This window comes from Cricetulus griseus (genome assembly GCF_003668045.3).
Source record: "Cricetulus griseus strain 17A/GY chromosome 1 unlocalized genomic scaffold, alternate assembly CriGri-PICRH-1.0 chr1_1, whole genome shotgun sequence".
NCBI lineage: Eukaryota > Metazoa > Chordata > Mammalia > Rodentia > Cricetidae > Cricetulus > Cricetulus griseus.
The window spans coordinates 207,634,119-207,655,269 of NW_023276807.1; the positions used below are offsets into that span (position 1 = coordinate 207,634,119).

Here is a 21,151-nt window from a genome sequence, read left to right on the forward strand (position 1 = left end):
ATGGGAATCACTTTACTGTCTGAGGAGGAGGGGACTGAAACTAGGGCTCTGGGTCAAGCTGGCTGCACTTCAGAAAATCAGGGGTATTGCTTAGGCACAGGAAAATAATGTTTTTATACAAGGTATTTTGCTGATATTATATGGAATTGATCTCCCCAAGTTAGTTTTGCAGCATAAAATTTCAACTGTATTTATTAACATTTCCCTATTTTTCACATCATTGGACAACTCAGCAGCTGTGAACAGAAATGCTCTGTGAGAATGTCGATTTAACTAAGACATATTTATAAAAATTTAAATATACTAATATTAATAAGGGATCCATATAGAAATGGCTTTAAAATTTTAAGTAAGTTATTAACAAAGAATTAAAGCCCCCTCAATCAAGAATATTTTTTTAAGTCAAAGAATAAAAGAAAACTATAGAAGATGCTGGAGCCTGAAAAAATTTTCTGGGTAGGAGTTATAGATTGTTATTTAGAGACTAGGATTTCACACTGTCGGATATATTGCAAGAAAAATAAATTTGTCCTATGTTATTGTAATAAGAAATAGTATATTTAAATGCTTCAAGTTTTTATTTTATTTATGTAATGTGAAGCTTCTACAAAATACTTATTCTGTCTTAAAGGTATTTGCTTTACTTTACTATGACTACAGGGCAGCTGTTTACAGTAACTATGGCCTCATCTTCTAGATTACTGTATTCAACCTGGGTCTCATAAGAGGTAACACATGAGATAAGAACAAAATATGGAGTAATTATTAATGATGTCACAATAAACTTGAGAACCTAATATATACTTGTACTTATTTGACTCACATTGTAAAGAGGACTTATATGCATTATTGTATCATTGTTAACAATACTCTTGGTTTACTCCAAAAGATGTTCAAGAAATAAAACCACGAAGAACATAACATCTGTACCAGAATTCCACTTCATTCAACTCTCTGAGGATCCAGACCTACAGCCTGTCCTCTTTGGCATATTCTTGTCCATGTACATCTTGGCCCTGTTTGGAAACCTGCTCATCATCCTGACAGTAAGCTCTGACTCCCATCTCCACACACCCATGTACTTCTTCCTCTCCAACCTGTCCATGGTTGACATGGGTCTCGTCTCCACCATTGTTCCCAGGGTGATTGTGGACATCCAAACTCACTGCTCAGTCATCTCCTATGTGGGCTGCCTGACACAGATGTCACTATTTGTAATTTTTGGATGTACGGATAACTTGCTTCTGGTTGTGATGGCGTATGACAGGTTTGTGGCCATCTGCCACCCTCTGCATTACCAGGTTATTATGAATCCCAGTCACTGTGGTGTCTTAGTTCTAGGGTGTTTTCTCCTTAGCCTTGTGCAATTACTTTTGGACTATGTGGTAGTATTAAAATTTTCGAACTGTGAGGATTATGTTGAAATTTCCAACTTCTTCTGTGGCTCTTCTGAAGTTCTCACACTTTCCTGTTTTGATACTGTCATCAGTAGCATAGTCAGATACAGTATAGGTGCTCTCTTTGGGTTACTTCCTATTTCAGGAATCAGTCTCTCTTACTTTAAAATAGTTTCCTCCATCATGAGATCATCATCATCAACTGGGAAGCATAAAGCCTTCTCCACCTGTGGGTCTCATTTGTCTATTGTTTGTTTGTTTTATGGAACAGCACTAGGAGTTTACTTCAGTTCCTCCCTGTCACTTTCCCCAAAAACTAATGCAGTGGCCTCAGTGATGTACACTGTGGTCACACCTATTTTTAATCCCTTCATCTACAGCCTGAGGAACAAGGACATCAAAACTGCCTTAAGGAAGATTCTGAGCAGAACATTCTGATCATTGACATTCTTTATACATTCACATTTTATATCTATATATTAAATGTACATTTAAATTTTAAATAAGATTTAATGTCTCAATACATTATCACTTACTGATACTTCACAACCCCTTACAATATGAATGTAATCAACAGCTTAATGCTATCAAAGGAGGCAATTTCAAGGGGCCTTTCTGCTGTAACTGTGTTTTAGAAATGACAGAGACCCAGACTTGTCTTCCTGGCTGCCTGAACAGGACCTGCACAAGGAAGACATGATTAGAAATGCCAGAGTGGAAGGGGAAAGTTCAATAGGCCTCATCCTTAGACAAAGAAGAATTTTTAAGTCCATAAAGAATTGTTCATTGATTTGATAAATTATAATATGGCATTCTTTTATTGTGTAATTTCTTCAGATGAATCAATTTTTAAAATTTATTTTTAAAATTTCATTTTATATTCCAACTAAAGTTCTTACTCTCACCTTTCCTCCTTCCCTTTCCTTTCCTCAAGCCCACTCCAGATCCATTCCCAACAGATAAGGGCTCCCATTCGGAGCCATCAATGTTTGGCACTTTAAGTTGGAGCAGACCCAATCCCTCCCCACTGTGTTAAGGCTGACCATGATTAACCCTCATAGGGAATGGGCTCCAACAAGCTATTCACGAACCAGGGAATCCTGACCTACTGCCAGGGGTCCTCAGATGGACCAAGCTACACAAATGTCTCCCAAACAACAAGGGCCTAGTTAGGTTCCATTGAGGGTCCACAGCTGTCTGTCCGAGTTCATGAGTTTCCATGAGAATTGTTCAGCTGTCTCTGTAGATTTCTCCATCATAATCTTGACCTCCCTTGCTCATGTATTTCTGAAAGGGATGCCTTGATGGAGAAAGCCACTATGAAGTTGGGGAGAATCCTGATGTCAGGGAAATATCCCAAAACCCACAAGGATGATCCTAGCGAAGACTGCCAGCAGTAGTGGTGAGGGGGCCTGAACTGGCCTTCCCTGTAATCAGATTGGTGAATACCCCCAAATCATCATAGAACCCTCATCCCATAATTGAGGGAAACAGATGCAGAGATTCACAACTAACCACCAGGCTGAATTCTGGGAATCCAGTTAAGAAAGGAATTTTGAGAGCAGGTGAAATCTCAGCAGTTAGAGAAAAAGGCAATGAATTTGAAAGAGACCAAGGGTGGGTACATGGGAAGTAGGGAGGTGAGAACTCCTGGATTTACATAATAATCTCATTTTAAAAATATCTAAGCAAAATCAATTAAATTTTAACAATACCCATGGAAGGGTGGCACTTATCACCTCCAGATAACATGTGGGGTACCTGCTAATGGGTTTACTTATGATATACTTATGAATCTTACTTGATTATTTTTTTCCAAATTAAGTCATGATGTGAGCTGTCAAAGTAACGAGCTTGTTATTTGAAGTGAGAGAATTAAAGTTCATGCATAAGGATTGACATGAATTAAAATCCACTAATGAAACATGAGATGGCTGGAGTTCAAAATGCTCTTGTCTTTTTCAGTTTTTGAAGTCCTCCCCAGTTTCAATGGTTGTTGTCTTCACAGTGTCCACGAAACTGCAACAAGTCACTGTAGAATGTGGAACAAAGGGGAAAGAATACAAGATTGATTCCATGTGACCCATTTGAAGGGAAATTGATGGAGTTGTATTTATAAACATAAACTTTACTGATTCAAAATTATATTTTAATAATTCAAAATTTTTGTTTGGTTTTTTGAGACAGGGTTTTTCTGTGGCTTTGGAGGCTGTGCTAGAACTAGCACTTGTAGACCAGGCTGGTCTTGAATTCACAGATATCCACCTGCCTCTGTCTCCCGAGTGTTGGGATTAAAGGCATGCGCCACCACTGCCAGGCATAATTCAATATTTTTTGTTTCTAGAAGACACATCATTCCAGGCACAGGCAGGCAGATCTCTGTGAGTTCGAGGCCAGCCTGGTCTCTAGAATGAGTTCCAGGATGGGCTCCAAAGCTACACAGAGAAACCCTGTCTCAAAAAACCAAAAAAAAAAAAAAAAAAAAAAAACCAAAAAAAAACCAGACACATCATTCCATCATGGCAGATTTGTGTTTAATGGTTCCATTTACTATGTAAATTTAATAAATATTTTTAATAAAAGCACATTTTCATATGTACTACCAACTTTTAATTGTATACTAAAAGAAACTTTAATAACATTCACACAATTTAAGATAATATTGGTTAAAATACAAACTTGGACTCTGAAAAACATGACTTTCCAATAATAGGAAAACTACTTGGGAAAATGGAACACAATGACTTTGTCATCATGAACCATTAATTTCAGTTTGATACTTAGACAATCATGTCCCTTGATATCTTATGAGGCTTTAATTATTCTAAACAGAGGGAAACTATATTATATTTTAGAAAATGTTAGGGGAAACCTAAAAGTCTCCTACTTTTCTTTGACTAAAAGAGTTTTTCTTAAATGGGGAAGAATTTGAGTGTTTTTAAAAAATAAAGTGGTCATATTTCACCATGACTCTGGTCTCCTTTTATATAATATGATTTTCTTTCAAATACTGTGACATTGAATGCCAACAATTAGCTTTGCATAGAAACATGAGAAATTAAACAGCAAAGAGACTCTCTGCTCCTACCTCCAGTGGAACAGGCACTCTCATAGCCTCCCTCAGGACCACCTCTCAGCTTCAAGCTCCAAAAACATTTCCTGGAAATTCACCAGCTACATAGCTGAGGGAATAAGGTGGGCATCTTCACTCTTACCTCTGTCCTTCATTTCCAATCTACCATCCCATTCCCCACCCCTGTACCAGACTACGTATTGTGGTCTCTATTCCCGTGTGCCTACATTCTCAATGGTCTAGGCAGATCCTTTAGGCATAACTTGCTTTCCTCCTACCTGTGGATCCCTGCAAACTCCCCCTTCTAGCCCACACATAATGCTAATTGTCAGTCCCCAATACCTAATATCACTTTCTACCCAGAACCCCCAGTGGCCAGACTTGGATCTCAGAAGCATTTCCTGCCAGGCAACCCACAGCCACCAGACTCTACTAAGAACCAGTGAAGGAAACTGAAACCAAGGAACAAAACACTCACCTAATAAAGACAAGACCAGATGTCAGCATCTAAAATGACAATCATCCTAAGATAACATACTTATACACACCCGTTAAATACATAATTAATTAAAGACAGAACAATATGTACTGTCTATTACATAGCAAAGCAATACAATACACCCTGAGTATTGCAATAGAGCTGAAGCACATGGCAAGGACTTCAAAATACCATTCATATACTCTTGAGGTGCTTAAAGATCATACAAATTAATGCATTCATGGAATATAAAAATTAAACAGTGAAATAAAATGAACAGTTCAAGACATGAAAGTGGAAATAGTATTGATAAACTGAGTTTATATGTGAAATGAAAAATGTAGGAACTGGAAAAAGAACTACAGGGATAAGGTTCACCAAGAGAATACAAAAGGTGGAAGAGAAATGCCAGACATTGAAGACAAGACAGGAAAAAAGGAATACCCCAGGCAAAGAAAATGCTAAATGAAAAAACCAGAAATAAAACACATAGGAAATCTGGGACACTGAAAATACCTAATCAAGGAATAGTAGAGAGAGAGGAAAAATAGGAAACCCAGGTAAAGGGCACAGAAAACATTTTCAACAAAACCATAGGAGAACATTTTCTAAACATAAAGAAGTGTTATATCAAAGTGCAAGAAGCATATCAGAACACCAAATAGACATAACCAGAAAAGAAGTTCCCCATATCAAAACACAAAAGTGCAGATAAAGAAAGAATATCAAAGCTGTAGGGGAAAAGCCCAAATAACATAAAGGCTGCAGACCTATTAGAGTAACACCTGGCTTTTCAATGAAGACTCTTATATCCCAAAGGGACAGATAGAATGTTCTACAAACTCTAAGAGACTACAGATGCCACTCAGACCACTACATTCAATTAAAATTTTAAATAAGAGATGGAGAAAGACATTCCATGATGAAATCAAATTTAAGAAATAGAAATCTCCCTCTCCTATCTCAGCCCCAGCAAGCCTGTCAGACTCTACACCCAATTCCGGTAGAAACCCATTGCAGACCCCAGCTGTAGGCCAGCATCTGAGAGTCCTGTGGGTTGGCTGTACTACCATTGCTGCTACTCACTGGACTCTGTTCCCACAAGACCCACTCTGACACCCACGCACACCTGCCATATCATCCTCCCCTTGGCCAACCATGCCTAGCAACATCAGCAGCCCCTACAGGCACAAGCACCACTTATACCAGTTAGAAAACAGGAATGTGAGTGGTCAACTGGTCTCCCAGTCACTCTTATGAACAAAAGACCAAAATAATTATTTCTAAGAGACTTACAGCACCAGGGACCCTGACTCTGGGTGTAGACCAGACTTAGTTGCCTGCCAATTCTCAGCCTTCCCTTTCAGTCCATCTGCATTCTTTGTGTCAGCCTTGATCCCTACAAACTCTTTCAACCAGTGATCACACAGGGCTGGGACTCAGGTAGGCATTTTCACTCTCTTTCCTGTCTGCCATTATCATGTTTTTCAGTTCACTGTCCTGCTGCAGCCTGCTTATAGGGGCCCCTCTTCTCATCCTACTTCCTGAGGATTGCTTCTTGCTTCAATCCAAGTGGCTCTTTCCTCATGACTGCCTCAGCCTTCCCTTCTACCCCACCCTCATTCCTTCTTCTGGGACATCATTTCCCACAAACATTTTAACATCTCCTGTGGTTGTACTGGTCTTGGCATCAACCAGGCAGTTCTCACTGTTCTTCATGTCCTTTGTGCTTTCTCCAGACTTTACCCTTGTCCCGTAGCAGCCTTTTTGCAGGAACTGCTTCTCCTTCTCCCAACCAAACTCTATTATGGCAACTCCATGTTTTGGTCCAGAACCCTGGGTTCTCCTTGTCCTTTCACCCTTGTCTCTCCAGATTTATCATTTATCCTACTGAAGCCTTTTTGCAAGAGCCCCTTCTTCTGCCACACCTACATTCCCTGGGGACTCTGCCTCTTGGTGTGGACACACCCCCTTAGTTCTTTCCTTCAGTCTTCTCAGCCTTCCCTTCCTGCTCATCTCCATTCCTTTCTGCCAATGTCTTACAATTCAAAAATAGCAATTATCTTCAAGGATCTTACAGAGGATCTGAGTAAAGAGGATATGACAAATGAAGTCTGTGAAAACAAAAACAGCAGAATGAAATGATGAAAACTTCAAGGTATGGAGGTAAAATTTATTCATTAATTCATTAATTTATTTTGGGGTCACTGAGGTTTTACTTTGCATGTAGAACCACTGAGGTGTGGTCTTGCCTTTGGCAACTCTAGAGATTACACTGGAGTTATGAGGGCTACTGACTCAGCTGGGAAGTGAGGTGACAGAAATAATGATTTGGACAAATCACATGATTACAAAGCTGGGGTTTCTTTTTTTTTAAATTATAAATGTTCATCTAATGGCTTAGACTTCTTACTAATGAGCTCTTACAACTTAAATTAATTCATATTTCTTATCAACACTCAGCCATGTGGTGGTACCTTTTTTCAGCATGGACTGAACATATCTTGCTTCTCTCTACATCTGTCTGGTGACTAAGTGACTCTGCCCTTCTTTGCCACTCTCTCAAGTTCTGCCTAACATTTTCCTGCCTAGCTATTGGCCAGTAATCTCTTTATTAAACAATGAAAACAATGCACATTCAGAGTATTCAAAAAGATTGTTCCACTGCATTCTACATTGTATTTACCTATTTTCCATTGGACCTACCCAACTTATAGCCAATTGTCTACTGTGATGTTAATAATGGGGCATTTAAAATTCATGATGCAGCTTCCTATGTAAAATTTACTGGGATTTCAAGCAGAGCTCCAGCTGGTCAGGTGTGGCTTTAAATATCTAAGGAAGTTGTGGCATGGGAGCACTTAGCACTGGGCTGGCCTTAGACCCATCTCCAAGACATCAGGGACAGGGTCTAAGCAGTCCCTGCTTTACTTGTCCAGGGGATTCCTGAAGTTCCTGCTGGCAAACTTGGAATCCCCGTGCATCTGTCACTTGATTCTAAGGTCCTGAAACTCTGTTGAAGGGGCATGGCTTCCCTGAAATGGAAGCCAAAGCAGGCAGGATCATGCACTGTTGCAGGGCCAGCTTGTTGCCAGCGTGGGAACCACCATTGATCATATGGAAAGCTCTACTTGAAGGATAACTTCAGGTTTGCCAGCCAAGTCAGCCATGTAACTGGAAGGGTGCTCAGATCAGCAAGGGGCATCAGTCTTGATATACCCCATGCAGAACCCCACCAAGAGGTCAGTTATGAAAGCATCCTCAGTGTTCCCAGAACAATGGGACTCCATGACACCCCACATTGGACTGGGCCAGCTTACATTCCTTTGGAGACTTGGTCCCAGAGATCATTCTAGTTCATTTGAGCAGTTAGGCAGTCTTTGGACTTCTCTGCCACAGCCTTGGCAATCCATGCAGGGATGGTTATCATGAGCTCATCCCCAACTACCTGGATAACTGAACTAGCTGTTAATTCTGCCAAGTCCCCCTGTCATTCTGGTCAAAGGGATCTGTGTTGAACATCACTGGATCCTCCCAGATGAAGGACTTACACATGTCATTCATTTAGTTGGGCATGATGTTCCTATTGGAGTCATAGGAGACTAGAAATCCTGGTAATATTTGCCAGCCCTGAATAACTCAGAGTCAGCTATGTCCATGCCAATGTTGCCCTGGTCAGTGTAGCTGGTTTTCTCAATTGCAGCCTTCAGGGGCTTCAAGAATTCTTTGTTCTCCAGGATGTTAGGCACAAACCTGACCTTATCTCTCACATTGTTGGCTGCCTTCCCTCATTTCTTCTTGATGACATTCCTCAGGTTGTAGTAAAACTCTGTTGAAGGGGCATGGCTTCCCTGAAATGGAAGCCAAAGCAGGCAGGATCATGCACTGTTGCAGGGCCAGCTTGTTGCCAGCGTGGGAACCACCATTGATCATATGGAAAGCTCTACTTGAAGGATAACTTCAGGTTTGCCAGCCAAGTCAGCCATGTTAGGGTACAGGGACACCCCCTTTTCCATTGCACCAGTTTTTTAGACAGCCAGGGAAGCTTCAAGTATGGCATTTGCAGCAAATTTACATTTATTTTTAGTGCCATCCATCTCAATGTTGTTTGTAATCTTTTCGTTTCCACAATATTCACTTTGTTGTTACCTAGAGCATGTGCAATAGTTTCCTTGAAGTGTTCAAGATTCTATGCGACCCTCATCCCCAGATGCAGGTCTAATTATGTCATGGAGTTCTAGGACCTTATACATACCGGTGTAGGCACTGTTGTGCACAGCAGCTTGGAAGAGACTTTTTGAGGTACAGAGATCAACCACAATAGTGAAATTCCTCTAGAATCAAAGATTTCTCTGGCATTAATTTTGAGAATAGAGATGGTGAATTTCTGGCCTTTGGATTGCCATGCAAAAAGAAACAGGTTTCTGAAGACACAGAAGAAAGCATGTGGTAGAATTTAATAATAATAAAAAGGAATTATTAAAGAAAGCCCAAACTGAAGCAAAAGTGATAATGAAATATTTGGAGGTCAACAAAAAACTCACAACTAACCTCTTGAGAACATTCAACTCTCTTTTGCTTTCTCCATTAACCCCAGGAATTCCTTAAGGATTGCAATATTGTGGACCAGTATGAGTAATCACCATCTCTGTGCATTGAGTTTCTAAGGTTATGTAAGAATCATTAGTTAGCCCGTCCCTGTAGGTCCCCAGCTTGTTCTCTGTAATCCAGGACTATATAGCCATGTTTGCTCTTCCTACAGTGTTCTGCATCAGGAAGCTCTTCATCGTATTCACTTCAGGATTCAAGAGTGAGCTTGAAACTTCACCAGTCAACAAGTGGGGGCCAAAGGGGTGCTGTTGGTCATATTCACAGTGCTTCATCATGGCCACACAGGCCCACAGTTTATTCATGTAAGTTCTGAGGGAACTGAGGATGAAGAAGAGACTATTATTTCTTCCTAATCATATGAACTATGAAAATTTGGGCAGCATGGTGGTCTAATAACTGTAATAAAAATTTGAGACTCTCTGCTGGGATTTTATATTCTCAGTTGCAATGGCAGTCCTCCAATTCTCATTGGCCCATCTCTAGTGTCTTTTCTCCATTTTCCTATGACCAAAGAGAGCAGAAAATATGCCCAACTATGTTATTTCATAATCAGTGAAAAGTATTGTACTATGCTGGTGAGAGCAATTCAGTAACTATACTTTTGAAGAAAGCTTTGTTGTTGTGTGTGTGACTAATGTACTCCACGGTTGGAAGATCTGAGCTCTTTATGTATCTTACTTCATCTGAATAGTTCTTCCAATCCCCAAATTATAAGCTTCTGCATGATTATTACTTTATAAAAGGTGAAAGACAAAAACAGTGATCAGGAAGAAAGGAGTCTTGTGCGAATTACTTTGCTTGATCAAAACACAAAATGATTTGTTCAGCAAACAGACATTGTATAATGCTTTATTCTAAAAGAAAAAAAAAACATTGGTCCATCTCTTTTTTCCCTTATGGGTTCTGGATGCTTTGTAATGGAGTTCACCTCTGCTGTATGAACTGCGGTTATTATATCTGAGGTGTATTTGGAATAGTCTGAGAACATTGAAACAATAATTCACATCAGGCTTTTCTGGTTTCCTTGGCCCATATCATCTTCTTTGTACTTTGAAATACAGTCTCATTATGTTCCCTGAAGGATTTCAGGTAACCTGTACTCATTTGGCCTCACTCTCTGAATCCTGGGTTTACTGATTTATAAAGGCTGCATTCTATTTTTCTGGATATCTTTGCTGTTGTCAGTATCCTTCATCATTTTGAGGCTCAGCCACTAAGTTGTTAATGAGGAAATGAGGCCAGGTCCATGTATTATCTGTAGTTTGAAAACATGAGAGCTTAAAAGGATACATGCTGTAAAGACCTCTGGATATCTTCTTAAAAATCTATGATCAGTAGTCCATGAAAATATACATATAGGCATGAAGTAATGATTGGACACAGAAGCTATAAATGTGAAATACAGTGGGGTGAGTTCTATAGGTTGTTTTGAGGAGGTGAAATGGAAGGAAGAGAGTTTGTTACTATTATTTGAAGTATAAAAATAACCAAGTAAAAGCAAAAAGTAACCAAACCAAACCACTCCAGAATGAAAGAATGACACATTTGTTATGAATTTTTGTCTCTGCTATTTATGTGAACTAGGACACATTATGAGGTATTCTGAGACATCTTGATTGTCATATGAACAAGTTTTAGCAAGTAGTTTTCTATGAACGTTCATCCTTATCTAAGTAATATTTGTATATTGATATAACTTATTATTTCTAGCTTTTATTTTTTGGTTTCATAGGACCTAAAGAGTCATTGCCACAGATGTGAAATGAACAATACATGTTTTAAACATTAAGTAGACCCTTTCTCCTCTCAAAATACTGACTTCCATGTATTTGATTTTGTTTACATTTCTATTCCACTCAGGAATGTGACCTAGAAATTAATGAAAGATCAATTTTTTGTTGTTTAATTCTGTATCATGGACTTTTGGGTCATCTAGTGGTATTAAATTGGGTTATCAAAAAATTGTTGTATGTGTCCTCATCTGGATATAAAAGAATGTAAAGTCATGAAAAGAAATGGAAAGTTAATCTTGTGCATTGTGTGAAGACACACTTTAGAGTTTTGCATAGTTCTATGGTCCAGTGCTCTTTGGAAATACTCCCCAATAAGGTCATATGTTCTGTATTCTTAGGAATTTTCATTGGGATAAATACATACAATGTAAAGGTTATCGGTTTGCAAAAGGAGATGGGTTGTTATCCTGTGATTTGTATGAGCAAGTGGTTATGATGAAACTCATAAATGTTCTCTCAGTTCCTTGATTCCCAACCAAGGCTACTGTCTTCACCACTGGAGACAAATAGAAATACATTCAACATGTGAGTGCATCCCATATCACATTATCTTGGAAGAAGTGTAACTAGGTAGATTCCGCTATTTTTAATGGCACATATTAGGAGGATGTCTTTCATGGGTAAAGTGGGAAAATCATGATGCAAAGTGGATGTTATTTAGATGTGATAATATCATAATTCCAATATTTTATAGTGTAAAACAGAAAAGTGGTATTAGGATCCATTAGAGTATTGTCAATATTCTTGCATCATTAATACTTTCTGTATTGTAAACCTTTTATATTTTAAGCAATTCAGTGTGCTCTGACCCAAAAGTGAACCTGAAATTTCCTCTGTAGCTGAAGTAAGAACATGGACAACTATGCACCAGGCCTGAATCACATGGGAATTACTTTACTCTCTGAGGAGGTGGGGACAGAAACTAGGGCTCTGGGTGAACCTGGCTGCACTTCAGAAAACCAGTGGCATTGCATAGGTACAGGAAAACCATGTTTTTATACCTGATATTTTACTTAGATTTTGTGGAGATGATCTCCCCAAATTGCTTTGCAGCATAAATTTCAACTGAATTTATTGATATTTTATTATTTTTCACATCACTGAACATCTCAGTAGTTGTGAAGAGAAATGTTCTGTGATATTTTGAATTTAACTAAGACATATTTACAAAAATTTGAAATAGACTAAGAGAAATAAGGGATAAATATATTAATTGGTTTAAAAAATCTAAATAAGTTTTTGCCAAAGACTTATTCTACCTCCAGCCCTACAATGGAGAATTTTTTTTAAGTCAAAAAAAAAAAAAGAGAAACCTATAGAAGATACTAGAACCAGAAAATATGTCTCTGAGTAGGAATCAGAAATTTTATTTAGAGATTAGGACTTCACACTGCTAGATATATTCTAAGAAAAATAAACTTGCCCCATGTTATTATAATAAAAGACCTATGTTAAAGTGCTTCAGGTTGTCATTTTATTTGATTGACAGTTTTCCAATTAACACTTCTACAAAATGCCCATTTTGTCTTAAAAGTGATTGCTTTATTTTACTGTGACTATAGGCCAGCTATTTACAGTAATTTGGACCTCATCATTTAGGGTTACTGTACTCAATATGGCTCTCATAAGAGGTAACACATGAGCTAAGAACAAAACACTATTTAGAATATGGCATTTGCTACAACTTAGTAATTATTAATGATGTCACAATAAGCTTAAGCAAATAACCAATATTTGTACTTTATGCAAATTGTAAAGGTCTACATGCATGTTGGTACCATTAACAACATTTTTTTGTTTCCTCCAAAAGATGTTCAAGAAATAAAAGAATACGGAATGCAACATCTGTACCAGAATTCTACTTCATTCAACTCTCAGAGGATCCAGACCTACGGCCTGTTCTCTCTGGCCTATTCTTGTCCATGTATATCTTGGCCCTGTTGGGAAACCTGCTCATCATCCTGACAGTAAGCTCTGACTCCCATCTCCACACACCCATGTACTTCTTCCTCTCCAACCTGTCCATGGTTGACATTGGTTTCATCTCTACCACTGTTCCAAGGTTGATTATGGACATCCAAACTTGCTGCTCAGTCATCTCCTATGTGGGCTGCCTGACACAGATGTCACTGTTTGTAATTTTTGTGTGTATGGATGACATGCTTCTGACTGTGATGGCGTATGACAGGTTTGTGGCCATCTGCCACCCTCTGTATTACCAGGTCATTATGAATCCCAGTCGCTGTGGTGTCTTACTTCTAGGGTCTTTTCTCCTTAGCCTTGTAGACTTACTGATGCACTATGTGGCAATATTAAATATTTCTAACAGAGAGGATTTTTTTGAAATTTCGAACTTCTTCTGTGACCCCTCTGAACTACTTAAACTTTCCTGTTTTGATACTGTCACCAGAAACATAGTCAGATACAGTATAGGTGCTTTCTTTGGGTTACTTCCTATATCAGGAATCATTTTCTCTTACTTTAAAATAGTTTCCTCCATCATGCGGTCGTCAACATCAAGTGGGAAGCAGAAAACCTTCTCCACCTGTGGGTCTCATTTGTCCATTGTTTGCCTGTTTTATGGAACAGGACTAGGGGTGTACTTCAGCTCCTCTCTGTCACATTCTCCAAGAAGTAATGCAGTGGCCTCAGTGATGTACACTGTGGTCACACCCATGTTGAATCCCTTCATCTACAGCCTGAGGAACAAGGACATTAAAACTGCCTTAAGGAAGATTCTTATCAGAGCATTCTAATTATTGTCATTCTTTATAAATTCACCGTATGTATATTACATGTAAATCCCAGTTAGCATCTCACACATTGTTCCTAATGGATACTTTACAGTACTGCAGGATAAATGGTGGTCACTAATGTTGCACACATGGTACATGTGTAGTTTTCAAAGTGCCCCAAACTTTGAAGTTGTAGAGATGAAACCTTTCTAGGGATGATTGGTGCACATTGTTGATGTTGGGGCCCCAAAATTATCGATTATAAAGTTTTGGGGTCCAAACCTCAGCTCTATTTCTAGGAGCTCAGATCTCACCTTGTCTTTTAGATGTCTGGCTAATTGCTGCTGCATGGCTTGGCCTCTGTGGAGAATGTCTCCTAGTCTGCATAACAGACCTTGGCCCTGGGTGTGTCCCCACCTGTTCTGAGCATTTGTTTATGTGCCTAGGGACTGTTTAGGTGTGCCGCTAGGGTTCAAAGAAGTTTTTGATATCAGCTTTATACATGATAGTAGATGTCTTCTGCGGTCACCCCCACTGTTGGAAAGCTATTTAAGAGGATGCATGAATAAACCGGAGACTCCAGTTTCCAGCATGGACTCAGAGCCCTCCTGAGATGACAAGATGTGCCTGTGTCTTGTCCTTAAAGCCGGGAGGAGGGGGAGGAGGATAGGGGGAAGAGGGAGGGCTCTCTAGTTCCATGAACCCCACTCTGGGATGGACCCAAGGCTGTTACAGCCCCAAAGACACCATTCCAGAACAGATGACCTCTGTAGCATAGGACTGATACAAGCCAGACCCCAGAAAGTTGAACAACCTTTTACAATATGCCTGTAATCAACACCTAAAAGCTATGCACAGGAGCCAATTTAAAGGAGGGAGTTCTGATGAAATGGTGTTTTAGAAATTACAGAGAACCAGGATTGTCAACCAGGCTGCATGAACAGGAGTTGAACAGGGAAGATGTAAATAGACATGGTATTGTGGAATAGGAAGGTCAGTGGGCCTCATCCTTAGACAAAGAAATAATTTTGACAGCAGGAGACATATCAGCAGTTAAAGAAAAAAGGAATGAATTTGAAAGAGAGCAAGGGTGGGTATATGGGAAGTAGGGAGGTGAGAGCCGTTGGATTTATATTTATAATCTAATTTTTAGAATATTTAAACAAATCAAGTAAATTAATAACAATGCCCGCAGAAGAATGACACTTATCACTCCCAAATGATACATGGGGTACCTGTTACTGGGTTTACTTATGATATACATTATATATGTTACTTGATTATTTTTCCCAATTAAGTTCCAGTGTGAGCTGTCAGTATAGTGAGCCTGTTATTTGAAGTGAGAGAATTAAAGTTCATGGATAAAGACTGGCATGAGTTGAAATCCACCAATGAACCATGAGATGGCTGGATCTCAAAATGTTCTTGTCCCTTTCAGTTTCTGAAGTCCTCCCCAATTTTCAAGGTTGTTGTGTTCACAATGTCCACGAAGCTGCAACAAAAAGTCACTGTAGAATGCAGAATAAAGGGAGAAGTATGTAAGATTGATTCCATGTGAACTTGTTTGATGGGGAATTGATGGAGTTGTAGATATAAATATAAAGTTTACAAGTTCAAAAATATTTCTTAATAATTCAATATTTTATGTTTCTGGAAGGTACATCATTCAATAATGACACACTTGTGTCTACTGGTTCCATTTACTATGTAAATCTTAATAAATATTCCAATAAAAAGCACATTTACTATATCACCTACCAATTTTGAATTGTATAATTAAAGGAATCTTTAATAACATATGCACAATTTAAGATATGGGTTAAAAAATGGTATTATCAAATGCATGACTTTACAATAACACAAAACTGCTTGGTATAATGGAACACAATGACTTTGTCATCATGGATTATTAATTTTAATTCAATATTTTGACAATGATGTCACTGGATATCTTTTGGGAATTTTGTTATTCTAAACAGAGGGAACCTATATCATTTTCACACAACATGTGGGGTAAACTCCAGTGCTTCCTACTTTTCTTTGACCAAAAAGACTTTTTAGTCAAACGTAAATGGGGAAGAATATTTTTGAGTGTTTCTTTTTAAGTGAATGTATTTCACCATGATTGTGAACTTCTTTTATACAATATGATTTTCTATCTAATATTGTACCATTGAATGCCTGGAATTAGTTTGCATAGAAACATGAAAAATTAAAAAGCAAAGAGTCTCTCTGCTCCTACCTTCAATGGGACAGGCAGATCTCTTATGTCATCCCACATGACCACATCTCTTTATCTCAGCCCCAAAAGAAATCTTTATTTCAGCTCCAAAAGAATTCTTTGGAAATCTACCAGCAACATGGGCCAAGGAGTAAAGTGGGTATTTCCACTCTTCCCCCTGTCCTTCAGTTGTAATCTACCATCCTATTTCCCACTCCTGGACAACACTACCTGATGTGGCCTCTACTCCCTGTCTGCCTACAATCCCAAGGGTGTAGCCAGATCCTTTTGGCACACTCTGCTTTTCTTCTACCTGTGGACCCCTGGAAACTCCCCCTTTGTGGCCCACACCTATTCCTTATTGTCAGTTCCTAATACCTAAAAGCACATTTTACCCAGAACCCCCAGTGACCTCACATGGAAGTATCTTAGATGCCTTTCCTGCCAGGTAACCCACAACCATCAAGTCTACTAAGAACCAGAGAAGGAAACTGAAACCAACGAACAAAATACTCACCCAACAAAGATAAGACCAGATATCAGCATCTAAAATGACAATCATCTCAAGTCAAGATGCCTATACACCAGTGCAAATACATAATCAATGACAGCCAGAACAATATGTACTCTCTTGTACATAGCAAAGCAATACAATAGGACCTGAGTAAAGCAATAGAGCTGAAGCACAGGACAAGGACTTAAAATAGCATTTATGTACAGTTGAGTTGTTTAAAGAAGATACAAATTAATGCATTCATGGAATATAAGAAATAAACAGTGAAATAAAATGAAGAAAACAGTTCAAGAATTGAAAAATGGAAATAGCGTCAATAACAAAAAACCTAAACTGAAGTAAACAATAAAATGAAAAATTTCGGGACTAGAACAAGAACTATAGAGACAAGTATCGCCAGGAGAACAGAAGACATGGAAGAGAGAATCTAAGACCTTGAAGACAAGACAGGAAAAAAAAAGGATACCCCAATCAAAGAAAATGCACAACATAAAAAGCCAGACACCAAACACAAGAAAATCTGGGACACTGTGAAAATACCTAATCTGGGAATAATAGGAAAAGAGGAAAAATAGGAAACCCAGGTGAAGGGCAAAGAAAATATTTTCAACAAAACTGTAAGACAAATTTTCCAAAATGTAAAGTGGAGGTTCATACTAACATACAAGAAGCATATCAGAATGTCAAATAGACTGAATGAGAAATGAAGTTCCCCATAACACCTAACAATCAAAACACTGAACATACAGAACAAACATTAAAGCTGCAAGGAATAAGGCCAAATAACATGAAGGCAGCAGACCTATTAGAATAACACCTGGCTTCTCAATGCAGACTCTGAAATACAGAAGGGACAGGTAGAAAGTTCTACAAACTCTGATAGACCCAGGCCACTACATCCAGTAAAAATTTTTAATAAGAGATGGAGAAAGATGTTCTTGAGGATAGGTGCATCTTTAGTGCTCCACAGGAATACATTTATTGAGCAGGAACACACCTTCATATTTTAGTATATAGATCTGATGATAAAGTTAGGAATGCTGTACTTAGTTGGTATGTTGCTTTGTGTTTCTTTGTAGGCTGAGCATTGAGCTGAATTTTAATTTTATCTTTGCCATTATATCTATCTAGAAGCCTGCTGCTGTTTTTTTCTCCTATGAAATTTTTGTTGCCAAGAAAGACAGGATTACAGTTTTTTTTCTGACAGATTGAGATGACATGGTGTATTCTTGGTTATCAAATACTCATGCAGCATGGAGTTTTTAGTTCGTGAATATTCACAATGAGGGAGAAAGTTTGATACATATTGTATGATCTCAATTCCCTAAATGTATATATATTTGCAGCATCTAGAAGGACATATCAAGTTGAGCCTGCTTGGAGACTGTTCTTGGTTACTTGTGTTTTGTTTACTGTAATGCAATACTACAAAATAAATAAAAGTTTCTTTTAAAAACTTAAAAAAACCAGAAAGACAAATATGGTGCCACTAGAGTCTAGGGACTCTACACCAGCAAGACCTGAACATCCCAATGCAGATGAAACAGAAGAGAACGACCTTAAAAACAACTTTATGAAGATAATGGAAACCCTAAAATAGGAAATGAGAAAATCCCTTAAAAATTGAAAAAACAAACAAACAAACAAAAAATACAAGAAATAGAGGAAAAGACAACCCAAAATATGCAAGAGATAAACAATTCTCTTACCAGAAAGCAAGGAAAGCTAATAAAAACAACCAAAAAAGTGAAGGAAACATTCAAACAGTTCAAAGCTTGAAAGCAGAAATAGAAACAATACAGAAAATACAGGATGAGGGAATGCTGGAAATAGAAATGCTGGGTAAATGATCAGGAACTGCAGACGTAAGCAGAACCAAAAGAATACAAGAGATGAAAGAGAATCTCAGGTGTTGAAGATTAACTAGAGGAAATAGATTCATCCACCAAAGAAAATGTTAAGTCCAAAAAAAACCTCTAACTCAAAATATCCAGGTAATATGGGACACCATGAAAAGATCAAACCTAAGAATAATAGGTATAGAAGAGGGTGAATAATTCAGCTCAAAGGTACAGAAAACATATTCAACAAAATCATAGAAGAAAACTTTCCCAGCCTAAAGAAAGACATGCCTATGAAAGTACCAGAAGCTTATAGAACACCAGAGTGAACCAAAAAAAAAATCCCCTCACCACATAATAATCAAAACACCAAAATACATAATTAAGAAAGAATATTAAGATAAGCAAAGGAAAAGGCCAAGTAACATATAAAGGCAGACCTATCAGAATTACACCTGATTTCTCAATGGAAACTCTGAAAGCCAGAAGGTTCTGGATAGATGTTCTACAAACACTAAGAGACCATGGATGCCCATCCTGACTACTACCTAGCAAAGCTTTCAATCACTATAGATGGAGAAAACAAGATATTCCATGACAAACCCAGATTTAAACAATACAAATCCACAAATCGAACCCTCCAGAAAGAATTGGAGGAAAACTCCAACCTAACAAGGTTAACCACACTCACAAAAACATCGGAAATAGATAATCCCTCTTTAGCAAAAACCAAAAAAAGGGGGAGGATTGACATACAATATCACCACCACCAAAAAATTAAAAAACAAACAAGAATTAACAATCAATGTTCATTAATATTCCTCAATATCAATGGTCTTAATTTGGCTATAAAAAGACACAGGCTAACAGAATGGATAAAAAGACAGAAGCCATCCTTCTGCAGCATACAAGAAACACACTTCAAGTTCAATGACAGACATTACCTCAGAGTAAAGGGTTGGGAAAAGATTTTCCAATCAAATGGACCTAATAAACAAGCTGGTTTAGCTATCCTAATATCTAATAAATTAGACTTCAATCTAAAATTAATAAAAAGAGATGACGAAGGGCATTTCATGTCATCACAAGAAAAGTGCATCAAGATTAAGTCTCAGTTGTGAACATCTATGCACCAAATACAAAGGCACCCATGTTCTTAAAGAAACATGACTAAAACTCAAATCACACATAAAACCCCACACAGTGGGAAACTTCAACACCCCACTCTCACCACTAGATAGGACCACCAGACAGAAACTTAAAAAAGAAACAAAGGAACTGACAGAAGTTATGACCCAATTGGGATTAACAGGCTTCTATAGAACACTCAATCCAAACACAAAAACATATACCTTCCTCTCAGGGCCACATGGAACCGTCTCTAAAATAAACCACATACTCAGCAAAAAACAAACCTCAACAGATACAAAAAAAGTTGGAATACCCCCTTGAATCTTATCAGATCACCATGGCTTAATGTTAGAATTTAACAACAACACAAATTGCAGAAACACTACAAACTCATGGAAATCGAACAATGTGCAATTGCACCATTCCTCGGTCAAGGAAGAAATAAAAAAAAGAAATGAAAGACTTCCTGGAATTCAATGAGAATGAAGACACAACATATCCAAACTTATGGGGCACTTTGAAAGCAGTGCTAAGAGGAAAGTTCATAGCACTAAGTGCCCACATGAAGAAACTGCAGAATAGTCACTTTGGAGACTTAATAAATAGCACAACTGAAAGCTCTAGGACAAAAAAGAAAACTCACAGAAGAGAAGTAGATGCCATAAATAATCAAATTGAGGGATGAAATCAATAAATGAGAAACAAAATCAATACAAAGAATCAATGTAATAAATAGTTGGTTTTTGTTTTCTAGAAAATCAACAAGCTAGACAAACCTTTATCCAAACTAACCAAAAGGGAGAGAGAGAACATGCAAATTAACAAAATCAAAAATGAAAAGGGGACGTAAGAATGGACAATGAGGAAATCCAGAGAATCATCCAGTAACACCTTGAGAACCTGTACTCTACAAAATTTAAAAATGTATTAGTTAGCCCGTCTCTGTAAGTCATCAGCTTGTTCTCTGCAATCCAGGACTATATAACCCTGTTTGCTCTTCCTACAGTGTTCTGCATCAGGAAACTCTTGCTCTCATGTTCACTTCAGGATTCAAGAGTGAGCTTCAGCCTTCACCATCCAACAAGCAGGGGAGGTTTGTCATACCCACAGACCTTCATCATGGCTACACAGGCCCACAGTTTATTCATGTAAGTTTTGAGGGAACTGAGGATGAAGAAGAGACTAAAAGAAGTATTATTCCTTCCCAATCATATCAACTATGATTATTTGGACATCATGACGGTGTAACATATGCAATAATAATTTGAGCCTCTGCACTGGGATTTCATAGCTGTAATGGCAGTTCTCAAATTCTCATTGAAGTAACCCCTGTGTTGCTTCCCCACACTCCTATGAC

General features: G+C 38.2%; 2 protein-coding genes and 1 pseudogene across 2 annotated transcripts; 2 read left to right on the forward strand and 1 right to left on the reverse strand.

Moving 5' to 3' along the window:
- Positions 1 to 917: 917 nt before the first annotated feature.
- LOC100756074 (olfactory receptor 18-like) lies at positions 918 to 1,835 on the forward strand. Its single transcript, XM_027386523.2, has one exon. The coding sequence runs from the start codon at positions 1,002 to 1,004 to the stop codon at positions 1,833 to 1,835; it is 834 nt and encodes a 277-aa protein (XP_027242324.1). The 5' UTR covers positions 918 to 1,001.
- A 6,040-nt stretch (positions 1,836 to 7,875) lies between these two features.
- On the reverse strand, positions 7,876 to 9,045 carry LOC100755776 (annotated as a pseudogene).
- Positions 9,046 to 13,184: 4,139 nt separating this feature from the next.
- LOC113832181 (olfactory receptor 7E24-like) lies at positions 13,185 to 14,108 on the forward strand. Its single transcript, XM_027386524.2, has one exon. It carries the CDS (start codon positions 13,275 to 13,277, stop codon positions 14,106 to 14,108), a length of 834 nt encoding a protein of 277 aa, XP_027242325.1. The 5' UTR covers positions 13,185 to 13,274.
- The last annotated feature ends 7,043 nt before the right edge of the window (positions 14,109 to 21,151 follow it).